At 37.5% G+C, this 19,613-nt stretch overlaps 1 protein-coding gene across 11 annotated transcripts in view; it reads right to left on the bottom strand.

Annotated features, from left to right (window-relative positions):
• The window catches only part of PTPRM (protein tyrosine phosphatase receptor type M), a 442,185-nt gene that overhangs the window by 139,141 nt on the left and 283,431 nt on the right, over positions 1 to 19,613 (bottom strand). For 6 of the 11 annotated variants that reach the window (XM_063396276.1, XM_063396285.1, XM_063396332.1 and 3 more), the window contains one exon: positions 12,438 to 12,570. In XM_063396276.1, the coding sequence (XP_063252346.1) occupies positions 12,438 to 12,570 (133 nt within the window). Of the gene's footprint in view, positions 1 to 5,509; positions 5,540 to 12,437; positions 12,571 to 19,613 lie in introns of all 11 variants that reach the window. The other 5 variants (XM_063396260.1, XM_063396303.1, XM_063396268.1 and 2 more) reach the window with 1 other exon arrangement.

The following is a 19,613-nucleotide window of genomic DNA, read 5'->3' as shown; positions in this document are numbered from 1 at the left end:
AACACAAATACTCAAATACAATGGTAACTTCTTAGATGCACACAGAAGTCACTATCATCTCTTTCTCTCCCACGTATATGTATCATGTCTCAGTGTTATATACAATAAAGACAAGCTTTTTTTCAGGCTTATCCTACAACAGTATATGGATTCCACAATTTCTAAAAGCAACCTCAGTATTCAATTCAAATCCCATATTAGTTTAGAAAATAATACAAAGTTTTTAATAGCATGGAAAGAACAAAGATGTCTCTAGGCTGCATAAGCATTTATTTTTTCTACAGTTACATTGTTTCCCTCACTAAATGGATGGTACCTTCACCAAACAAGTAGTGTCCCCTCTAAGGACAGGAAAATCTCCAAACCTCAGATCATCTGCAAATTTATTGCTTGACACTAATGGAGCACAGACAGTAATTTGTGTCATGGCTTAGGAATGGCATTCTCCAATTTAGTGTTCCCACTGAAACCACTCCAAATCAGAGACACTCCTTCACTCCCAGCTCCCCTCTCTTTCCCCTTGTGGCAGGCAGGAGAGCAGAACTGGAAGCACAAAAGGTAAAGGTGGAGGTAAGATCAGTAACAAGGTAAGAAAACAAACAGTAACAGCAACAGTACTAATGACAGAGGGCATAAGAAAGAGGCAATGCCTCTGACATGCCCCTGAAAACAGCAGCTGCTCCCCTACATCCTTCAGAAAGAGCTTAAAAAAATTACTTACTGCTGGTCAATGTGTTAAGGATTATTTACAATTTTTTCTACAGTGAAATGGAAACGTAAGCCTTGGCTATAAAGCAATAGAATCAGATCCAAAAGAATCAGAAGATACAAGGAGTCAGTATAAGAAATAATGACCTTAGATAGATTTTAAAAAATCGTACCTTGTATTTTGATTAAAAATAAAATCCCAATTCTGACCCTGCTTGCTATCTGTGCATAAGAGCTATATATTGCACATCTGTACATAAAGCATACAGCACAAAAATGTTGTTTTTAGAAATGGTGATTTAGTAGAAAACTCTTCTTGCCTTATTTTGGACACCAAATGTTATCTGGAAGATTTCAGTAGGTTGGCATAGTAGACTTTGCAACGTGCAACAAAACTCTTGGGACATTGTCATATCATTTAAGTCAATGATTACAAGACATTACAAGACAATTGATTACATGATTACAATCATTACAATTACAGAAATCCACAGTTATTTTTGGTTTCAGGATTCTATGGTGTGGTCTAACAGATCAAACAGTTCATGTTTTTCTGTTCAATACTCTCCTTCACCTACAAGATGCAAATATGATCTTGTTCTGGTTCCAGATGCAGTTAAGAAAACATGACTGTTTGTAACCTGTTTCACTATTTTGGAATTACTACAGAAGTTTTAAATGCGAAGACTGCATATTCCCTGGAATTATCCAGAAATCACTGTTAAGAGTTTCGACACTATTGATATTTTGGACGGATATTTTGATATTTGTTATTACTTTAATTATTAGCATCATTTTGCAAATCTATTAACCTTGTGCTTCCTGCCCTAAGTGCTAGGTCAATGGCAATGGAACCGGACAAAGAGCTAGAAATTAAGTCTCCATACAGAGATACAGAAACCAACACTGAGTATCTGCTAGTGAAGCAAGAGAACCAAACTGAGAACAGATTCCCAGGCTCCTGAGCTGAAGTTAGATACACAAGAAAATCATACTTCAACTGGGCCCTGAACTATCAAATTCTCATGAAAAGAGGGATATGTGTTTTCATGCACATTTATATGAAAAAGCTTGATGTGAGTGGAATTAGTTTTCTTGCAGGAGGAATTTTGTGCCCTTTGTCATACACTGAGTAGCAGGCAATAGAGCCTCTAGTCCTAGACAGTCTATTTTATAAATATTTTAATACAGTATTAGGCTTTGGGATTGAGATTTCCCTACAGACAAAGCACCTGTGATGCACTTCTGTTCTGGGGCACCTACCTAGATGGTTAGTGCTGGGACACACAATAGCAGATTCCACACTATTAAGATCCTAACACGATTAGCATTGTATAAGAATATTGGGTAATAATTGTCTCCTATTTCCCTACTTCACATTTCACAAGCTGAAATGATTTGTGAAAAGGCACAAGAATATAATAACATTATGCACCTAACTGCTGTGCAGCACTGTTGTTGCATAAGTACTTAATTTCAATAATAATCATAACATATCATTTTGATATCAAGCTCAAACTGAGTAACAGCATCAAAAGCTGCCTTCACAACTTTGCATTTTAATTTGGTATATATCCAACTCATAGCAATATAATGAAATCTTTTATAGAACGGAACTTACAAAAGCTACAGCTAACTATCTGCCCAAGAATCTGGGGTAAATTGAACTGGCCAAACTATCAGGCAACAGTGTCTGGAGTAAATTCTGATGGTCCGAGCACTCAACTTGTTTTTCAGATGCTTTAACTTTCATGAAATGTAGTTGCAAGCGCCTGACAAATGATTAATGTTCTCCAAGGGCAGCATCTTTATAAAAATTAAAGTCTCAAATACAAAAGGCCAATGGTCAGCTCAGTGGTGCTCGTTGTCACCTCAGCAACAGGCTTGCCTAGTCCATTTAACCATAATTACACAACAAAACACTAATGCACTTTTCCTTCTTCAGCCCGTGGCACAGGGGTTTTGCCCGTCAGAAAATGTGTCAGGAGCAAGCAGTCGTGCCAGTGCCACCTGCCATGCTGAGACCAGTGTAACTAATGACACCACATCCACTCTTTTTTCCCACCTGGAATCGACCGCCAAGTCAAAAGACCTGCTGCAGAGTTAATGAGCACTACAAAATTTGCTCTAATCTTGAGAACAAAAGAACTTACAGAGGACTAACTATGTCCAGACCAAAAAAAAAATCTGCTGCCTAACTGAGGCGAAAGGTAAAAAATGCACCAGATGTCAGGAATGCAAGAGTGGGAGGGAAGACTGGCAGAGGTACTTAGGCCCATTAAAAAGAATTCTCAATAGCAATACTCAACCCTTTTTTTTCTGTAATATCTATTGACTGGCTAACTAGTAAACACAAGATGAAATAGAAATAATTCTCTGCCAAATATGCACAGCTGTAGGTCCACCTCTGACAATTCATCAGCAGCTCTAGGCATCTGCCAATTTTTTCTTTTTAAATTTTAATTTAGGATGGATCTAGAAGTGGTAGAGATTGCAGTCTCCTAGGGAAAAGGAGCCCACAGCACACAAGGAAAGCAACACACAAGACAATAGTAACTATTTCAGTGCATAGATGCTCACTTGGATGTTACAGCTTGCATTTACAATGACTAATCAGTCAATTTGAATATGATACTCAGTATAGAAGTGGTAAATTAGCAATGGCAGAGTACTTGAAATTATGTTTCTCAAAATATAGAACATTTTCTAATCCATACCAACTTCCTCAGCTAAAAATAAAACTGTAATGAATCCTGCATTCATCTAAGATTTCCACCAATTTCAGTGAAATTGTGTGATGCGTAAACAGGTGGAGAATTTGGTCCAAAATATTTCCTCCTACTGACAGCCAGTCTTGACTGCACTTTTCAGGGCTCTCACTTCCCTTCTTTTGCCAGATGGGCAAAAAACCACTATGAGGTCAAAATCCCACAATTTCTTTTGGAAGCGTTAATCAACCCAAGCTACAAAGTTACTGAATCTGTATCGCACTAACAAAAAGATTTTTTCTTGAAGTCACTAGGAGAGTACTTCAAATAATCCTAAAATGCCTTATTCCACCCACTATTTACAGTCCTTGTGACTGCAAAACTAGGGACAAAACCTGTCTGTAAAACCGAAAGAAACCGTTTCAATTCAGGCATTTTCCTTTGTGGAAAAAGAGGAAAAAATATTAAATCCAGTTTCTCTAAATAATGAAACAGTGTTTCATTTAATGTTCCACTTGTTTCAATTTTGTTTTTGTCTTAGCCTTGAGACATGAATCATATTAGAACAGAAATTTAAATATATTTACTTATTAAGGCAAGACCACGCTACATGGCTTACTGTATTATGTTCTTTTGGCATTTTGAAGAACTACATTTAAATGTTCCCAAACTGAATTTATTTTTTTAAAGTGTATTTCCTGGAAAATATGTATTTTCATCTCAGGAACAAATTTTGGAATACTGTATCTGTGGAAGAGCTGATTTTTTCTGACCTCCACATTAACACACTGCTTTGAACAACAGTTAAAAAAACCTGCGCTATACATAAAGTGTCAAATAAGGTAATATGAAATCGGAATTACCATCCACAAGAGCAGTTTCCATATATTGTGAAGTCTTAGAGAATTTCAGTTATGAGGTTTAAATTTTAGTTGCTTTAATTTATTTGAAGAATGGTTCTGCTTGGTTTCTTGAAGATTAAGTTTTCGAGACAGAAAACATTTAATAATTTTCCCATGAATTCTACAAACAAATTTTTGATGCTTTTTCAAAATATAAACTGAAAAAATGTATTGAAAAAGTCTGAAGAGCAACTAAAAGGAACATGATAAACCTCATATTGCATTTAAATTAAAACATTACCAAAATGTGTTCCTTTCAAGAGCATGCTACCAGCATATGTACTTAAAAAGTGGTACTAACATTTGTCGTATGTAACACTCCAGCTTCTGTAACTATGTAAAAACATTTCACAGATTCCTATGACTTTTAAATCTGAGGTTTGAAGAAATCAGATAATTACTGGATAGCTGATTTTTGCTGCTGGCCAACAGGATTACACAAGGTTAAATGCAACTCATTTTGCAACTAAGCAAGACCCCTAGTAGTTTGCTAATCTATTATGTACTCCTCGTACCTGGAAAGCAAGTAAAAGTGAATAGCCTCAGAAAGGGATTTTCTAAATTCACAGAAGAACCCTTCTCATTCATCACCATCTGACAATTGGGAATGAAGCGAGGCTTTGGGTAAATAAAGAAGCATATAATGGTATTACTAAGCAGTGTATCAAAACAAAAAGAATTGTTACTTACTGAAAGTTATGCTTCATCCTGCTCTCATTTTTTAGTGCTCTCTCCTTTGAAATTCATTCCAGAAATGGTAACTTATGATGTTTATGCATGATCATTATTCATTAAAAAGTAGTAATATGTACACAGCAACAAATGGAAATGCTGGTACATGTCTAACCAATGCTGTAATTTCAACAGTAGAAATGAGAAATAAATTCTAAAAATAGCTATTTAAGCATGAAAATTTCTCATTGACATGGTAGTGATATTTACACCTACTACATCTCAATTAAGAAAATTCTTTACATAACATTATTCAAAGGACTCTAATGCACAGTATGAAACATAAGAAACTCTTATAAAGCTAAATATTTCATTACATTTTTGACCATGTTGTTTTTATCTTGGTGAAACTTTTACAAAGTATGTTTTTATAAAGGAACTTTCAGTATTAGCATTCACTACTTAGGCATGGAACAACATGGCAGAAAGCGTGTCTCTGATGACAAAGAAGTTACTTACAGGTAGTAAGTGTAGGAGTGATAGCTTCTTCTGCCATGATGGTGGAAGGATTAGGCAGTGGTGGAAAAGATGAAATGGAAGGAAAGAAAAGTCAAATATTAATGTATGAAAAATCAAGATGAAACTGAGACCTGAACTGGTGACACAAATTAAAGATAGCAAGAATGTATATCTGGGCATATCATGCAATGTTTCTGGAACAGACAAGTGACATCCAATCTCCATAACACTTTGAGCAATACAATACATAATGCATCTCCAACTGTTAATCAAGCCACTTTATGGTATACCTACTAAGTAATGTTAAATATTTAATGTCTGCTCCTATCTGCATACACTACACACAAAAACATTCCCAACTAAAGCGTTAAATCACTTCTGATTACACCTCAGCTGCATTAGGAGTAAGGATATAGAAATTCTAGCATGGTGTTAGAAGCTCAGTAATACAAATTTCAGAATACGCTTTAAGTAGCTCCTCTTCCTGTCGTAGCATTGAAGAATCTTAGCCTATCCCTTTCTTTACGTAAAGCAGTCAGTTCTGCCTTTGAAAGGACTTGTTTCCAGAGGGGGAAAATCAATGGCCACAGCTCTTTCAATATTTCAGCTTTTAAACAACCTTTTAAATTCAGAAGGAAAAGATACTTACTGTCATGCACATAAAAAGTCTATCCGTATGGGCTAAAATTATATTGGTGGTATTTCCCCGTGTGGCAGAGATAAAAATAAGAACTGATCCTCTATCCATGTAATTCGTGCCCAAATGGATGCTCCAAAGATCAACTTGGGAGACTTAGCCTCACCATCCTGACAAATATGGGCTCAGTCAGGCTTGCATAACCTCTTGCACAGCCAGATACTCCACCTAGACATGCTCTGTGTGAGTACAAAGTAGAGAAGCCCTCCAGCCATGCTCTTCTTTACATTCTTTCCTCCCTCTCTCCCTCAGTTACGAGCCCACTACAAGCAGAACTGCAACCCTCCAGAAAGGGCAAGTTTCAACCCAAATGAATTCCATATATTGACTGCAATTAAAAGAAGGCTGGAGATCTTAAAACATCTCTGAGCATAATGTCAACTAGCATTCACATGTTGGTAAGATAAAAGACTGAAAGGAACCATGTAGGCATTTGTAATTTTTACAGCACATGCATACAGCTCTTTGACTACAGAGGAAACATGTAAACAGGCCTTGCAAAGGACTATAACTAACGTTAACTTGCCTCTGGCTACATGCTTCAGGCATCCCTTTGAAAACTAGGCTTTCATCAAATTTTCTCTCTCATCTTCTTTGTGTGAAGATGCCGTTAGAAATATTTCCCAGTTTTTATTCCTGTTTTTTTTTTTTTGATGCAAACAGTATTGTTCAAACACAAGAGGCTACACACTGCATATTTAATCACATAGCACATCTGGAAAATGTATACCTGCTAAAGTTGAGTTTTAAGAGATATCTAAGAATAGAGTAAGGGGTAAGCTGCAACACAGTTGTAAGCCTCTTTGCATTCCATAGAGAGCATGGGATTCAGCCCTATCAAAGCACTTACCTGCACTATAAGCAAGTAGTTGTTTTCTAGTTCAGTCATAATTATATTTCCCCCTACCTTTCCTTTCAGAATTACTCATTCTCTCACTTTGATTTAGAATCTCATGACACTGCCAACCCTGTTTCTTGCCATATGTTGCCACAAGAGAGATTTAATATAATTAGTACAAATGTTCTCATATTTCTAAAAGATGTACAATAATTTGAGAAACAACAATAAATACAATTAATCAGTGAAGCGCTGCTGGTACTTAGATGCAGAATTCTGCCAAATATGTTATAGAGATAAATTATTCCTTATGAAAAAAAAATGCTGAAAATCCAGGAACTTTATTGTGTGTAAATGTCACATTAAGAATCTGTGTAACATGAGAAAAATTGAAAGCCTCAAGCTTCAGCTATTTTTATATTGCTACAGTTGAGAGATGTTCCATATAAAAATCCTTGAAAAAGAGCACCAAGGTTTTGACTCACAAGAATACCATACACTGAAAGGAACAGGTAAAAAGAATGTTAAAATCCTGCAGAAACAAAAGTTTTATAAAAGCATTTCAGGCCACATGTTTAACACCATTCATAACTGAATGGATTTAGCTTTTGTAAGAAATATGGACAAGCTCCATTTTTCCTCCAACATAATTAATACAAAATGAAGTTTCTGTCTATGTATGAAAAGCCTTTTTATGTTAAAAAGACTGATGCAAAGATTCTGGCCAACTTAGGCCAAATTTTCTTATGAGCATGGCTCTTAAGTCACTTTCTCATAGTGAGGTTATCTTATGTCAATAAACTGTTTCTGCATACAGTGACAATATTAAGCACTTTTAATTGCTTTAGGACTGAAGACACAAACTAATTTCATGAATACCACTTGCAGAATAAGGCCCCACTATAAAATTTATCAAAACCAGCACAGCAGGCTGGCTGCAGAACGATTGACCCATCAGAATGGAAACTTTTGAAACTATGTCACTACCTCAGTGTTTTCTTTCACCATCATTTTGTAGTTGGCCTACAGGGAAAACAAGGTTCAGGGAGAGGAGGCTGGAATTTTCCTTCAGCCTTAATATCTTCAGTTTCTATCCTAAGTGTTTGAAATTGTTGGCAAAGGTGTATGTATAACTGAACAGCCTGATTTGCTATCAGGGAATGGGAACAATGCATTCCCAGCCCAGCTCCACTGAGTGCAAAACCCTTCCTTATCCACTGCCAAGAACCAAGGTCTCTGACTTAAACAGATGCCACAATTACATACATTAGAAACTCATGGAAGGTTCAGGCACAGAGACAGCCGAAAACAGAAACTAAAAACAGGCAAAACAAAACAGCCTTTTTATGAACAGAAAAACTCCATTCTACAACTCAATCAGAAACCAATGGAATAAAATTTTAATAACTGCTTCCTTACTGCACTCCCACTGCAGCAACAAAATGGCAGCCTCAATGGAAACAGCTGCCCCAAAGACATATAAAGTGCTTTTAAGCAAATGTTGGACCATTAACGTAACAACTTATGGAATTTTTTAAAATTTAACTTTTATAGAATATAAAGGAAAAAAAAAAAGGAAAGGAGAAAAAAGTAAAGGTCTTATTTATGCAAGTCTTGATTTAATTACTATAGGTTTTTTGAAAGGTTGTACCAACAGTACTCTCATTTTCACTGCTCCACTTTAAGTTGACCAAAAGATGAAGTTACTTGGTGCATTCTTTATTATTATTATTTTTATAAAATCCTAAGCAAGTACAGAGAAGACTGGGCCTTGCCCAAGATGTAACATTCAGGATCAGATTCAAAATCCACTTTATTGTGGATCAATTTTGTGGAAACACATGTATTGTTTTCATCTAACTTTGTGTTAATCCTTATGTGAGAGATACAGAGCATACCTGAGGAGAGGAAAGCCTATTGGCACTATTCTAACTTCACAGAGAAGAATCATCTCATTGATATGACCATACTGCTGTTAGGAGTAGCTTGCAGGTTCCTAGACTACATTACACAACACCTTTATGCAGGAATGCTAATAAAGAAAAAATAGAACAGAATGGATAAAGAACGATGAACAACCAAGTGGAGAGAGAAAGAAGAAAGCACTAACAGTCCTTCCCTGCCCCATGTGCAGGGGAAGTTCACAAATTTGGTTTACTTCAGTCAAAAGCTGAGTGTTCATAGAGAAAATGCTTCAGCATCCATGATGTTTCTACCCTCACTAATGACTCCAAACCATGCACTGAATTGCTAGGCCACCTAATCCCTCTAGTTTATGATACAACTGCTTCAGAAGACCATTAAATAGCAAAATAATTAATGCTGCTTAATGACTATTAGAATTTGCTGAACCTCTTTACATACTGCTTTGATAATGGCCATATCCAAAGCACGTGTGTGCTGCACTGAAAACCTCCTTGAATGCTGGACTTCTCTACTTGGCTACTGAATTAAAAGTTCAAGAGACTGATCTGTGAAAATCTGTGGAGCCTGGCACCAACCAAGCAAAGAATGCCTGTTGAGTGAAAGGAGATGGCTATTTGAGGAATGTGCTGGACAAATTCATGGTTATCACACAAGTGAAACTGCTTTCCAAATCTCTTGACAATGAAAATAAATGGTTTGATATTAAGTTAATTAAGCACTGTGAAGTCCCAGAGACAGAGTCGATTTTATCTACTGGTGCGATCTGGAGATCAAGTACACGAGACTCCTTTCTGTGGAAGAACGAATAACACACAGTATTTGCTCTGGGATATGCCTTGGGATAGCAGAATGTGATTTTGCTGTAGCCAACTCCGAACACGACAAGCTTCAAAGCACGCAGACTCACCGCAGTGAAACCCACCACTGTAGCCCAGAGAGTCTGCACATAATAGTGCAGAGAACAAAGTGGTTCTCAGGGGAAAGGTGCCACTGAATTACAAGGTGCTATTTTATTTTTCACTCAGATCTTTACACCAGTAAAGCTCCTGATAAAGTAAATGAAATAAAATGATGAAGTGCAGAAGTCAAACGGCACACTAGCTTGATAAGATTGTTTCCCAAAGTAGCACCTAAAATACCGCAGAACTGCAAAACCATTACGGTCACACTAAGCTTGTGGCATGATTTATATATTTTCTTCAAATGCATAATGTATACACAGTAACTGAACCAAGGTGAAACCATAGGGGCCCTGCGCAGCCTAGTGAATTAATGCACCAGTAACAATCTATTGAATAATCGGTTCATCTTCTGCTTAAGTCATGAGTGTAATTGTATTCAAGATCTTCTGTGCTACAGCAGATGCTTTAGAGGCTTGGGACACAATATACCCACCTCCCGAAACTCTCATTAAAGCCTAGTCACATCCTGTTACACAAATGAACCATTCTTACTTTTTAATATTCACTTCAACTCATTTCAGTTTGTTTTGTTCACGGCTGCAGCATCATACTGGGACATGTTTAAGTTATTGGTATCATTCTTTCTGCACTACACAATGAAATTGTGTGTATTTGGCAACAGAGTTCCTGGACTTGCATTTTCAATAGTTCCATCTCTGTCACAAGCAGGTTTATTCCAAAAACCAAGGAAGCTCACATAATGCACTTTTTCTCTAACAACAGAATTACTATGAATAATAATTACTCCACTGTGGTAGACAGAACAAATCAAGTATCCTTCTGCATTAATGCAAACACTTAGGATCTGAGCCCTCCTGCCTCTAATAATTAGATTATCAAAGAGTTTTCTCTAGAGAATTAAGCAGGAGCTGGCATAGCATCCATTTAGCCAGAGACCCAGACACCTTATTCACTTTGAAACTGTTTGGATCATTTTACAATGCTCTCCCTTCAAGATTAAGAATAACTTATCTCCCTTGGGTGAATACATTCTACCTTTGGCAGAAACACTTAAGGAGAGGCTCAGAACTAAAGAGAGAGAATGATGAATGCTGGTCAGGAATTGTGTGAAGAAGGATTGGCCAGTAAATCCAAGAAGCCTTCCTCCCTGCATGCCAAGTGCTGTGTCTGGCCCTAGGGAGGAGTTTGGGAGTTCAACTGTTAAAATTGAAGGTATGAATGATGCAAGAAACTGGAAGTGGGAAGAAAAAAGTATTGCAAAGTCAGGACAGATCTCAACTCTGCTACACCGTACTTTATTGAGCAGACTTGGTTACTGGGTCAATTCCATTGCCCCAGTCAGACTCACCCTGGGGCTTAAGTCTCAGTCTCTTCTGTAAGGCAGCTTTTGAGTGCTTTACATACCTCTTGTCATGACCTAGCCTCCAGCCCTGGCCACAGCTCATCTTTCTCTCCATAGAGCCCTTCTAACTCATGGCCCTGCTTCTGTCTTCACACAGAGTGAAAAGCAGCTACTTCTGTTGCCTGCCCTGAGGCACTGTCAAGACAGCTGCCTCCTTTGCTGTGCACCTCCACTGTTCAAATTCGAGAAGAGATTCAGGGAGCTCAGGGGTTTGGACTATCTCAGACCTGACAAACTAGTTAACATACAATTAAACCACACAGGGTTGGGATGAGCCAAATCAGGCCAGGATCACTCTCAATGGAAAAAAGGGGATAATTCAAGGGGAATACCAAGGAGATGAGGGGTTATGGGACACAGTAAGGAGACTGTGGCAGAAGTGGAAGGAGAATTTGTCACTCAGCCCCTTTACATAGCACTTGCACATTACCAACCCCACCTCTAACAGCTGCAAATCTCACATTGCTCATTATAGAACCTAAAACCTTAGTTCTATTTGCTAATTCATTTCTCCCAATCTAGACTAGGCTTCTAAGATCATATGGGTGGAGTTTTTTTCCTTATCTGTGCCACTTCCCTAGCTATATTTTTCCTGTTACTATTTTACCTCTTACAGTGCTGAGAAAGGCAAACAGTTTTAAAAGCCTTACACTTCTAATAATGTAGCAGTTTTCAAATTATATTCAAAGCAAAACAATCTCAATGCATGAGTGTGTTGAACCAGCATTTGGAAACATTCAGCACCATTGTAACATTTTCCTTTGTTTTCAGGGAATGAAGTTTATGCAGAACAACACAAGCCTCCTTCTTAGCACAATTTACCTTAGCTCTAGCTCCTGTTTGACTAAGGACTTCTTATATATGCAAGAATGAAACTACATCTAGCTTCCAGCTGATCTGTCAAATAGGGTGGAGACTCACACAGGACAAGACACTCTCCTGTTATTAGAGCCCACCATGCAGTACTGATATAAGAAGTGCTGGAATCATTAACCTCGAGTTGTTACATATAAACAAAGGCACAAACATTAATTCTCTGTGGGTACAGAGGTGGCTGGATACTTTTACCAATATCGAACTGAGTACTGCCATAGGAGATGCAATATGAATACGGACATAGAAAACATCCATTAAATGCTCACCTTTTCTTCATTACCAGCACGACCCCCAAAAATATAATGACGAACAGCAAGATGCCTGCAATGACTCCAGCAATTTTAACAGTGTGGTCTGTCTGCTTCTCAGGCTCCGGGTCTGGCTTTCGAGTGGCAGCCCCTACGGTATCGATAAAAGAAAAAGAGGAATGAGGAAAAGAATAAAGGTGTTACTTTTTTGATGTTTATACAGTTAACCTACCAATGTCATTAATCTTATCCAGGGCCAACAGATGTCAATGCCTGGTCTTTTAAGAAAAAATCCTGCTTTCATATGCATTGTTGGGAATATAATTCTTTATATTGTTCCAAGTAATTTTGCAGGACCACAATACAGGTGGGACAACACTGCCAGCCCTGACCATTTACAGGAGCCCCTTCACAGATTCACAAATTTCTGCATTTTTATTATCTGTGCTGGCTCCCTTTTCTTTCTTTCATTTAGGAACTTGCTAACAACACAATAACTATACTAAGCCTTTATCCAAATTTGATTTGCTGGAACATTTTCCTCAATTATTTTTCATAAATGAAGCTGTAATTCCGTAACATATTAGCTTAAACACCTGGAAAAGTGAGATAAGCTCATTTACCATGCATTTTATCCACAATTGTTTCTTTACACAATAGACTTTTTTTTTTTGCCTTTGGAAATCTAAATCTAGGTCACATCTGGTAGGAAAAAAGACTCCTTCTAAGCAATTTATTCACAAAGTGGGAAGCAGCTGATGATCACTCCACTGGCACCTACATTTAATATCTGTTTAAATGAGATAACCAGTGCCTTACAGCAGCTACTGTCTTAGCTCCTCCAGCTTCTCCATTTAAAAAAAAATAACATCGTTTGTACTGTTTACTGTATAATGTGATGGAACGTCAAATCCATGTCTGATGAAATATCCATTTCCCCTACTAAATGAATTCAGGATGAAAAACATTAAGGAAGCAACATTCAATTCACTAAGCTGATTTTATTTTTTTTATGGATTTCCATTTTTTTTATCAAAACATGTCAGCATTCATCATTTGAGGTACCATGCCATAAAGTGGACACAGGGATTTATGGATCGCTTTCCTGTTTTAGCTTTTTTGGGAAGGGAATAGGAAGAGTAAAGCTTCAGTGAAGTGTAATCTTTTAAGAGCACATTCTTGTATCACTATCTAGGTTTCGGAGAGAATTCTGACAGCACCAACCATATTTTACTTATTTCTTCACTTTCCCTTTCTGGAAAGGAAGCAAATTAATGGCCAATTTATATGAAGAACTATTTTCTGATAAACAGAATGAAAACATTTGCAATATTACTTCTCACTTTTAACCAGGATATTCTAAGATGAAGAGTACTTCTGAGTGCCCACAGTTACCCTTTTGGCCTACATCTTCAAAACTCCTTGCCAAGAGTAATTCCAGAAAAACCTGCCAGAAACGGTGATAAGCATTAATCAAAACATATCTAGAGTTAACTGCAGGAACCAGGTTCTTTGGAAAATTCTGGCCAAGGTACTTTACACAAGTGCTATATCAGAGAAGATGATGTGCTTGCTGTCCCTGTGCCCGGTCTCACAAGAATTTGGGACAAGAAATTTCTAGTTCAATAGAAATGCACACACACTTTTCCAAACTGGTAAAATCCTTACTTTGTATGAATAAAGGATGATTCATACTTTGTGTGAATAAACAGTTCTATTTTTATTTTCCTGTATCTTATACAAATAGTTTTTTAGAATTCTATATTGCCGTACTCTTCACAGCTCTCAAAATTGCAGTAGATATTTAGAAGACCTCTAGAGATCATTCATGCAAAAAGCAGCTGAACTTGGCCAACAGGAAGCAGTGAATCAACTACGATGCAAATAGTAAGACATACGAAGGACTCCAAAGCTCTCTTTTAAATCTAAAACCCAAGAAAGAAAGATTGTTAAGTCAATAGCAAGTAGTATCTTTTCAGATACAGCTTCTAAGGCTGGTTCCTTCCAAAGCCTATTCTTCATTATCTCCTTCAGGCTACCCCAGCCAACTGGAATACTCATCAGTAATGACCTGTGACAAACAGTTTCTGCCTTATGGTTTCATTCCTTTTCTTAAGGCTTCCAGTGTTAGTGTTGGAAATATGAGTGCTAAACAGTGAAATTAAGTAAAGGCAAACATTTCCAGTACTTTCAAATGCGTTCTATCTCAGTGCCATGTCTCTCCTCAGAAGCTGATGGTCTTCAGTTCAGTGGAACCAGCTACACTTACACTAAACAGAGTATCAAAATCGTATTCATAGCAGACACGTTTTCTGCATACAATGGAGCACAACTTTCATGAAATGCCTTCCATCACACAAAGCATTATCCTGTTGGGAGCACTGAACAAGCTGGCAAATCCACCACTAATGCAAAATCTCCAAAGAAAGCCTACACAGGAAGCAGAACAGAGCCTAACATCAAGACACTCAAACTCCAATATTGCATGATTTACTGATCATCTGATTGAGGAATCATGTCAAATTGTCTATGAAAAGAATTGTAATGCCGAGTTAAAAACAGGATACAGCTTCTCACAGTGATGGACTCAACCTTACAACAGAGGTTGTCCTAAACTGGAAGCATGATAAGCCTGTTAAACCCCCCTATCATTAATTATTATAAAATAGTATTTGCATTGCCTCAATTCTCCTTTATTTCCATTTTGCAGCTTATTTATTTGCTGACAAAATGCTGCTCCAATATTGCTCTTAGTAGATCAAAATGTTAGTAAATGAACTGTCATCTTTCTCGAACATTCTTTGAGTCTGTTAGTATTAGAAATTTGGAATTACCTTTCTGCATTTTATTTAATGCTGCTTATTCATTTAAAATTCCTCAGTTTATCTACAACTGGATTTTAGAAAATTGCTGTGTTCTAAACCACTCTTTATACCCCTTCACATTCTGTTTGGTTTTATTTCAAAATCAGATGGACACTGAAAGTTTTTTACAGCAAATTTTTTACAGTGAAACATGCATCACCTTCTTCAGTGCAGTGTTCAGCTTTGAACCGTTTATAAGTTAAACACCATTCAAATTTGTATTTTAGCATTTATCAAGACTGAAATTTGAGTTGGTACTACCTCTTCATTCAGTTTGCTTTTGTCCCACTGGAATTCTTTATAGTCCTATATGAATTCTGCTCATTTGTACCATCTAGTACTGTAATCAAGAGCTGCTGCCCCAACACTGACTCTTCCACACATTTAATAAACATACCATACAGCATTTAATATTAAATACTAAAGTGCATTAGCTATGACAAGCAGTGTCACTTTACTTCTCTCATGTTTTTGTCTGACAGGTAGATGTTGATGAATAATATTTGCCTCTCATCTCATAACTACTTCTTAACTGACTTTTAACCCATATCCACACAGCCAATTGCACTGGCACCATGGAGAGAAGGGTGAGCTGTGCCTAAGGGGAGGGAGGCAACTCAGGGCAGCAGCTCTGAAATTCATTTTGCCTCCTGATAAACTGCAATGTCCATTCGTGCATTTGGTTTTGTTTGTATGTTTTCAAGAGAGATGTGGAAAAGTACTATTGCAAGCCCAAAAAAATTAGGTGCTTCGATTTCTCTTTTATTCTGCTGTACTGACAGATGCTAAAAATGTTGAGTGACATGTAATCTTTCATTACAGAAACAATGTTGCAGATACATTATTTTATCATGATGACCTAGTCCTGGTGTTTTATTTCTTTATTACTTTTGTTTCCATCTCTTTGTCTGACCCAGTAATTTTAAATTTCCTTTATCGCCCTGGAGCCTTTAAGAACATATAGCTACAAGACTAATTCTGTGCCTCCAGTATAATATCTGTATTTAATGAAAACAGGTCATTTAGTTTATGCCAACAACTGAAATATGCCCTCTGCATTTTCCTCACCACACTGGACCTAACAACTTACTTAGATTTGTTTGTTTTACTTTTAAGATTTTGATTCTGCCCTTGCATACAGATGACTGACTTCAAGCCTTGTATAAAAAAACCCTCACTTCTGCTTTCTGAGATTGTCTGGACTAGTGGAGCTGCAAGAATCAAGACTAAACTGACATATACACTGTGGTGCCCCTCTAGAAAGACAATAGGTCACTAAAGAGCAGTGAGTGCAGGATGGCTCAAGGGAGCTGCTTAGAAAATGAAAGGACAAGGAGATGTTTCCTGCCAGTTTAAAAAAGATTAAGGTCTGACTTTGGAAAGTCTTGATGAAAACAGACTAGAGTGCTTCCTGCCAGAAGTGAAAAACAGACACACTTACAGATAAACCCTAAGGTGCTGCAAAACCCAGCAAAGTATTTCCCCAGGCCTCCTGTGCTGAGTACAGTGGAACACAGTGACATTGCTTGGTTCCACACCCTTAGATATTTACTTTTGTAGTTAATCTAAGGAACTATAATTTCCCTTTTACTGACTGATTTCCCATTCTTTGTGGCTCTCCCAACAGTAGCATTTAAAATGTGAAATACGTTTGTTTTCCTTCAGTTAGAAAGAATGGCATTCAGCCAGCCTGACTTGTGACTTTTCATGGATCCCATTTTGTTCCATACTTTGCAAGCTCCAGTGATAATATTTTTAAGTACTACCCATGAAATATCCAAAGATAGTATTTCACTTAGTTTTTACTCTGAGATCTATTCCGTTAACTTTTTCTTAATATTGGAATCTCCTCTGAAGTTTAGTCATTCCCCTGCCAGTTCATGGCATCTTACTTCCTCTTCAGAATGAGAGCTGAACTATATTCTAGTTGCTGTATTATTGTATGCCCAAGTTTGAATTCTTAAATTACTTTGTGCAGCTAAATTTCTATTTCCACACAATAGGTTAGAAGACTGGGTAAAAAAAAACCTCTCCCTTTGACGAATTTCTAGGTCTGCCACTTCTTTTGGTGGAAAATTTCCCTTTCCTTTCTCACTCAGAAGGCACAAGTATCATGTTATCATCAACCTCAAAACTTCATAAAGAATAATCTCTTGCAGCTAGCTTATGGATAGAACAAGCTGCAGCAGAACTACCTTTCACAAAAATGAAAGCTAAGGTGAATGAATTATGTGAGCAAAAATAATCATTCTTTTAACTCAGAGGCAAGCACTATCTTATTTTTCACAAAAAATGGAAATGTTTTCCAGTAAAAAAAATGTACTTCTACAAAGTGAATAAACTCTCTTTTTCCTTCTCTTTGTAAATGAACAAAGTTTGGACTTACTTTTCAATATTTATTTTCCCCCAAAAATGTACTTGAAAATGACTGACCATTTTACAGAATAGAATAATCAATAGAATAATTCCGGCTCTAGGTGCTGCTGCTTGTAATTAAAAAGAAATGGGTAAGATTTAAGCTATTACTAGTAAAAAGAAGCTGAAGGTTGTTTTGTCTAAAGTGTTCTTTAAAAATACAGATGTTTCTTCTTCTATTTGAATCAAAAAATAATTCTTTCCATTAATGAACTAGACCAGTTTCACTTTATTTCTCCCACTCAAAGCTGACCATAGTTCCTGCCTTTTGTACTTCCTTTCTGCAGTTTTACATTCTCAAAAGGTATTTGCTTGGTAAGACACTTGCAAGCCTTTCCAACTACATTTCATCCACAGGTGTTCAGTGACTGATGTAATGGCTAACCTTTACCTTTTGCTAAGGCTTTAAGGCAGTAATACAGTTAGTTCAGATCACCCTATTTTTCCAGTCAAATTTGAAACCAACTTCTGAGTTAGTAACTACCCTGTGATTTTTTTTATTCAGGCAGTGAGATTCAACTATCACATCTCAGCACCTGCTTTTGAGTTATTTCACAGAGTTAGTCAGGAAAATGAAACATTATACCCCTGTGTGACAGTTGCACCGTGATTAGGTGGCAGAAATCATGCAAAATGGTACAAGGCAGAAGTGAGGCAGAGAGGTATGATGCTTCCTTGGAACACCCATCACTAGGATCCTATTGTCCCTGCCACAAAGTGAGAAGACTAAAAAGATCAGAGAACTTAGCTTAAAGACTCTGCCCATGCTCTCCAAGGACAACATGAATTACAGAGGCTACTATCATTACTACGCTCTATTATTTGTATGACAGTAGGAGCCAGAAGCTGTAAATCAGACTGGGAGTCCCACTGTGCTAAGAACAGGGTAGGCACACCACTAAGTAATCTTTGCCACTGAAAGCACCACCTAGCTGAGCTAGGCTGAAATAGGCAGGTGTAGCAACCACAGGGGGAAGGGGGAGGCAAAAACCCTTGAGAAGATGCATTTGCAATACCCAAGTAGTTCTATCCCTCCTGCTCTTTTAACAAGCTGGTATCACTCAGCTTTTCCAGTTAGTACCACAGTAGAAACAGAACTTCAGGAGTGATTCGAGGGACTTAAAAATGTTTTAACTGATGATGTTGGCTGGGGTGTTTCAAGGAAGGAAGCAACATAAAGGTTGCTTCATTAACATAAAGGTTGGAAAAGAAGAGTTGCCAAAAGAAAAGGGCTGAGATAAAAGGCAGTATGACAAAACAAGAAAGCATGTTGATATGTCTCTCCTGGTATGAAAACAGGTGCTTCACAGAGGTAGGTCCTTATAAATGTCGAATGACCAACAGAAAACCCAATCCTGCATCACAAACTGCAAAACACACTGCAACAGGGAAGAAGTACAAAACGTCCTTTTCCTCCAGAAACAGCATTTCTCCCTTCATCTCACCCATGGCTGCAAAATCTGTAGCAGCAGCATTACTGATGCTGTGAGAGACGGGCCAATCCGACACGCTTTGAGTTTCAAGCTCATTCCAGATGCCAGGGTTTGAGCCTGTCTTGGAGAAGACCCAAAACACATACAGATCTGTAGATGAAATGAATTACCACCCTGGCTCTTCTGTTTATACTGTAAGTGACTGGCATTCAGTCCTCATCTGCTAGCCAACATGTATTCTGCTAACCAAGTCTTTGTTTTATTACTCCTGGTAGAACTCCAGCTAGGAGAGAGAGTTCTCCCTTGCCACCCTCATTGTTAGCTTTCCAATTAGTGCTCCTCGTTCTCCTTCAAAACTGCAAGTTTTTGTCCATATGGTAGAAGTTATGAGGTGTTGTTGGGCAGGGTACACTTTGTGCCAGAAGGTGGTTTTGATCAGCATTTTTTCAGTTTTCTCTCTCTAGCCCATGTCTTGAATATAT

This window comes from Prinia subflava, chromosome 1 (assembly GCF_021018805.1).
Source record: "Prinia subflava isolate CZ2003 ecotype Zambia chromosome 1, Cam_Psub_1.2, whole genome shotgun sequence".
In the NCBI taxonomy this organism is placed as follows: domain Eukaryota; kingdom Metazoa; phylum Chordata; class Aves; order Passeriformes; family Cisticolidae; genus Prinia; species Prinia subflava.
Note: the sequence above shows the minus strand (reverse complement) of the source record. Positions and strands in the feature narration are given on the sequence as shown.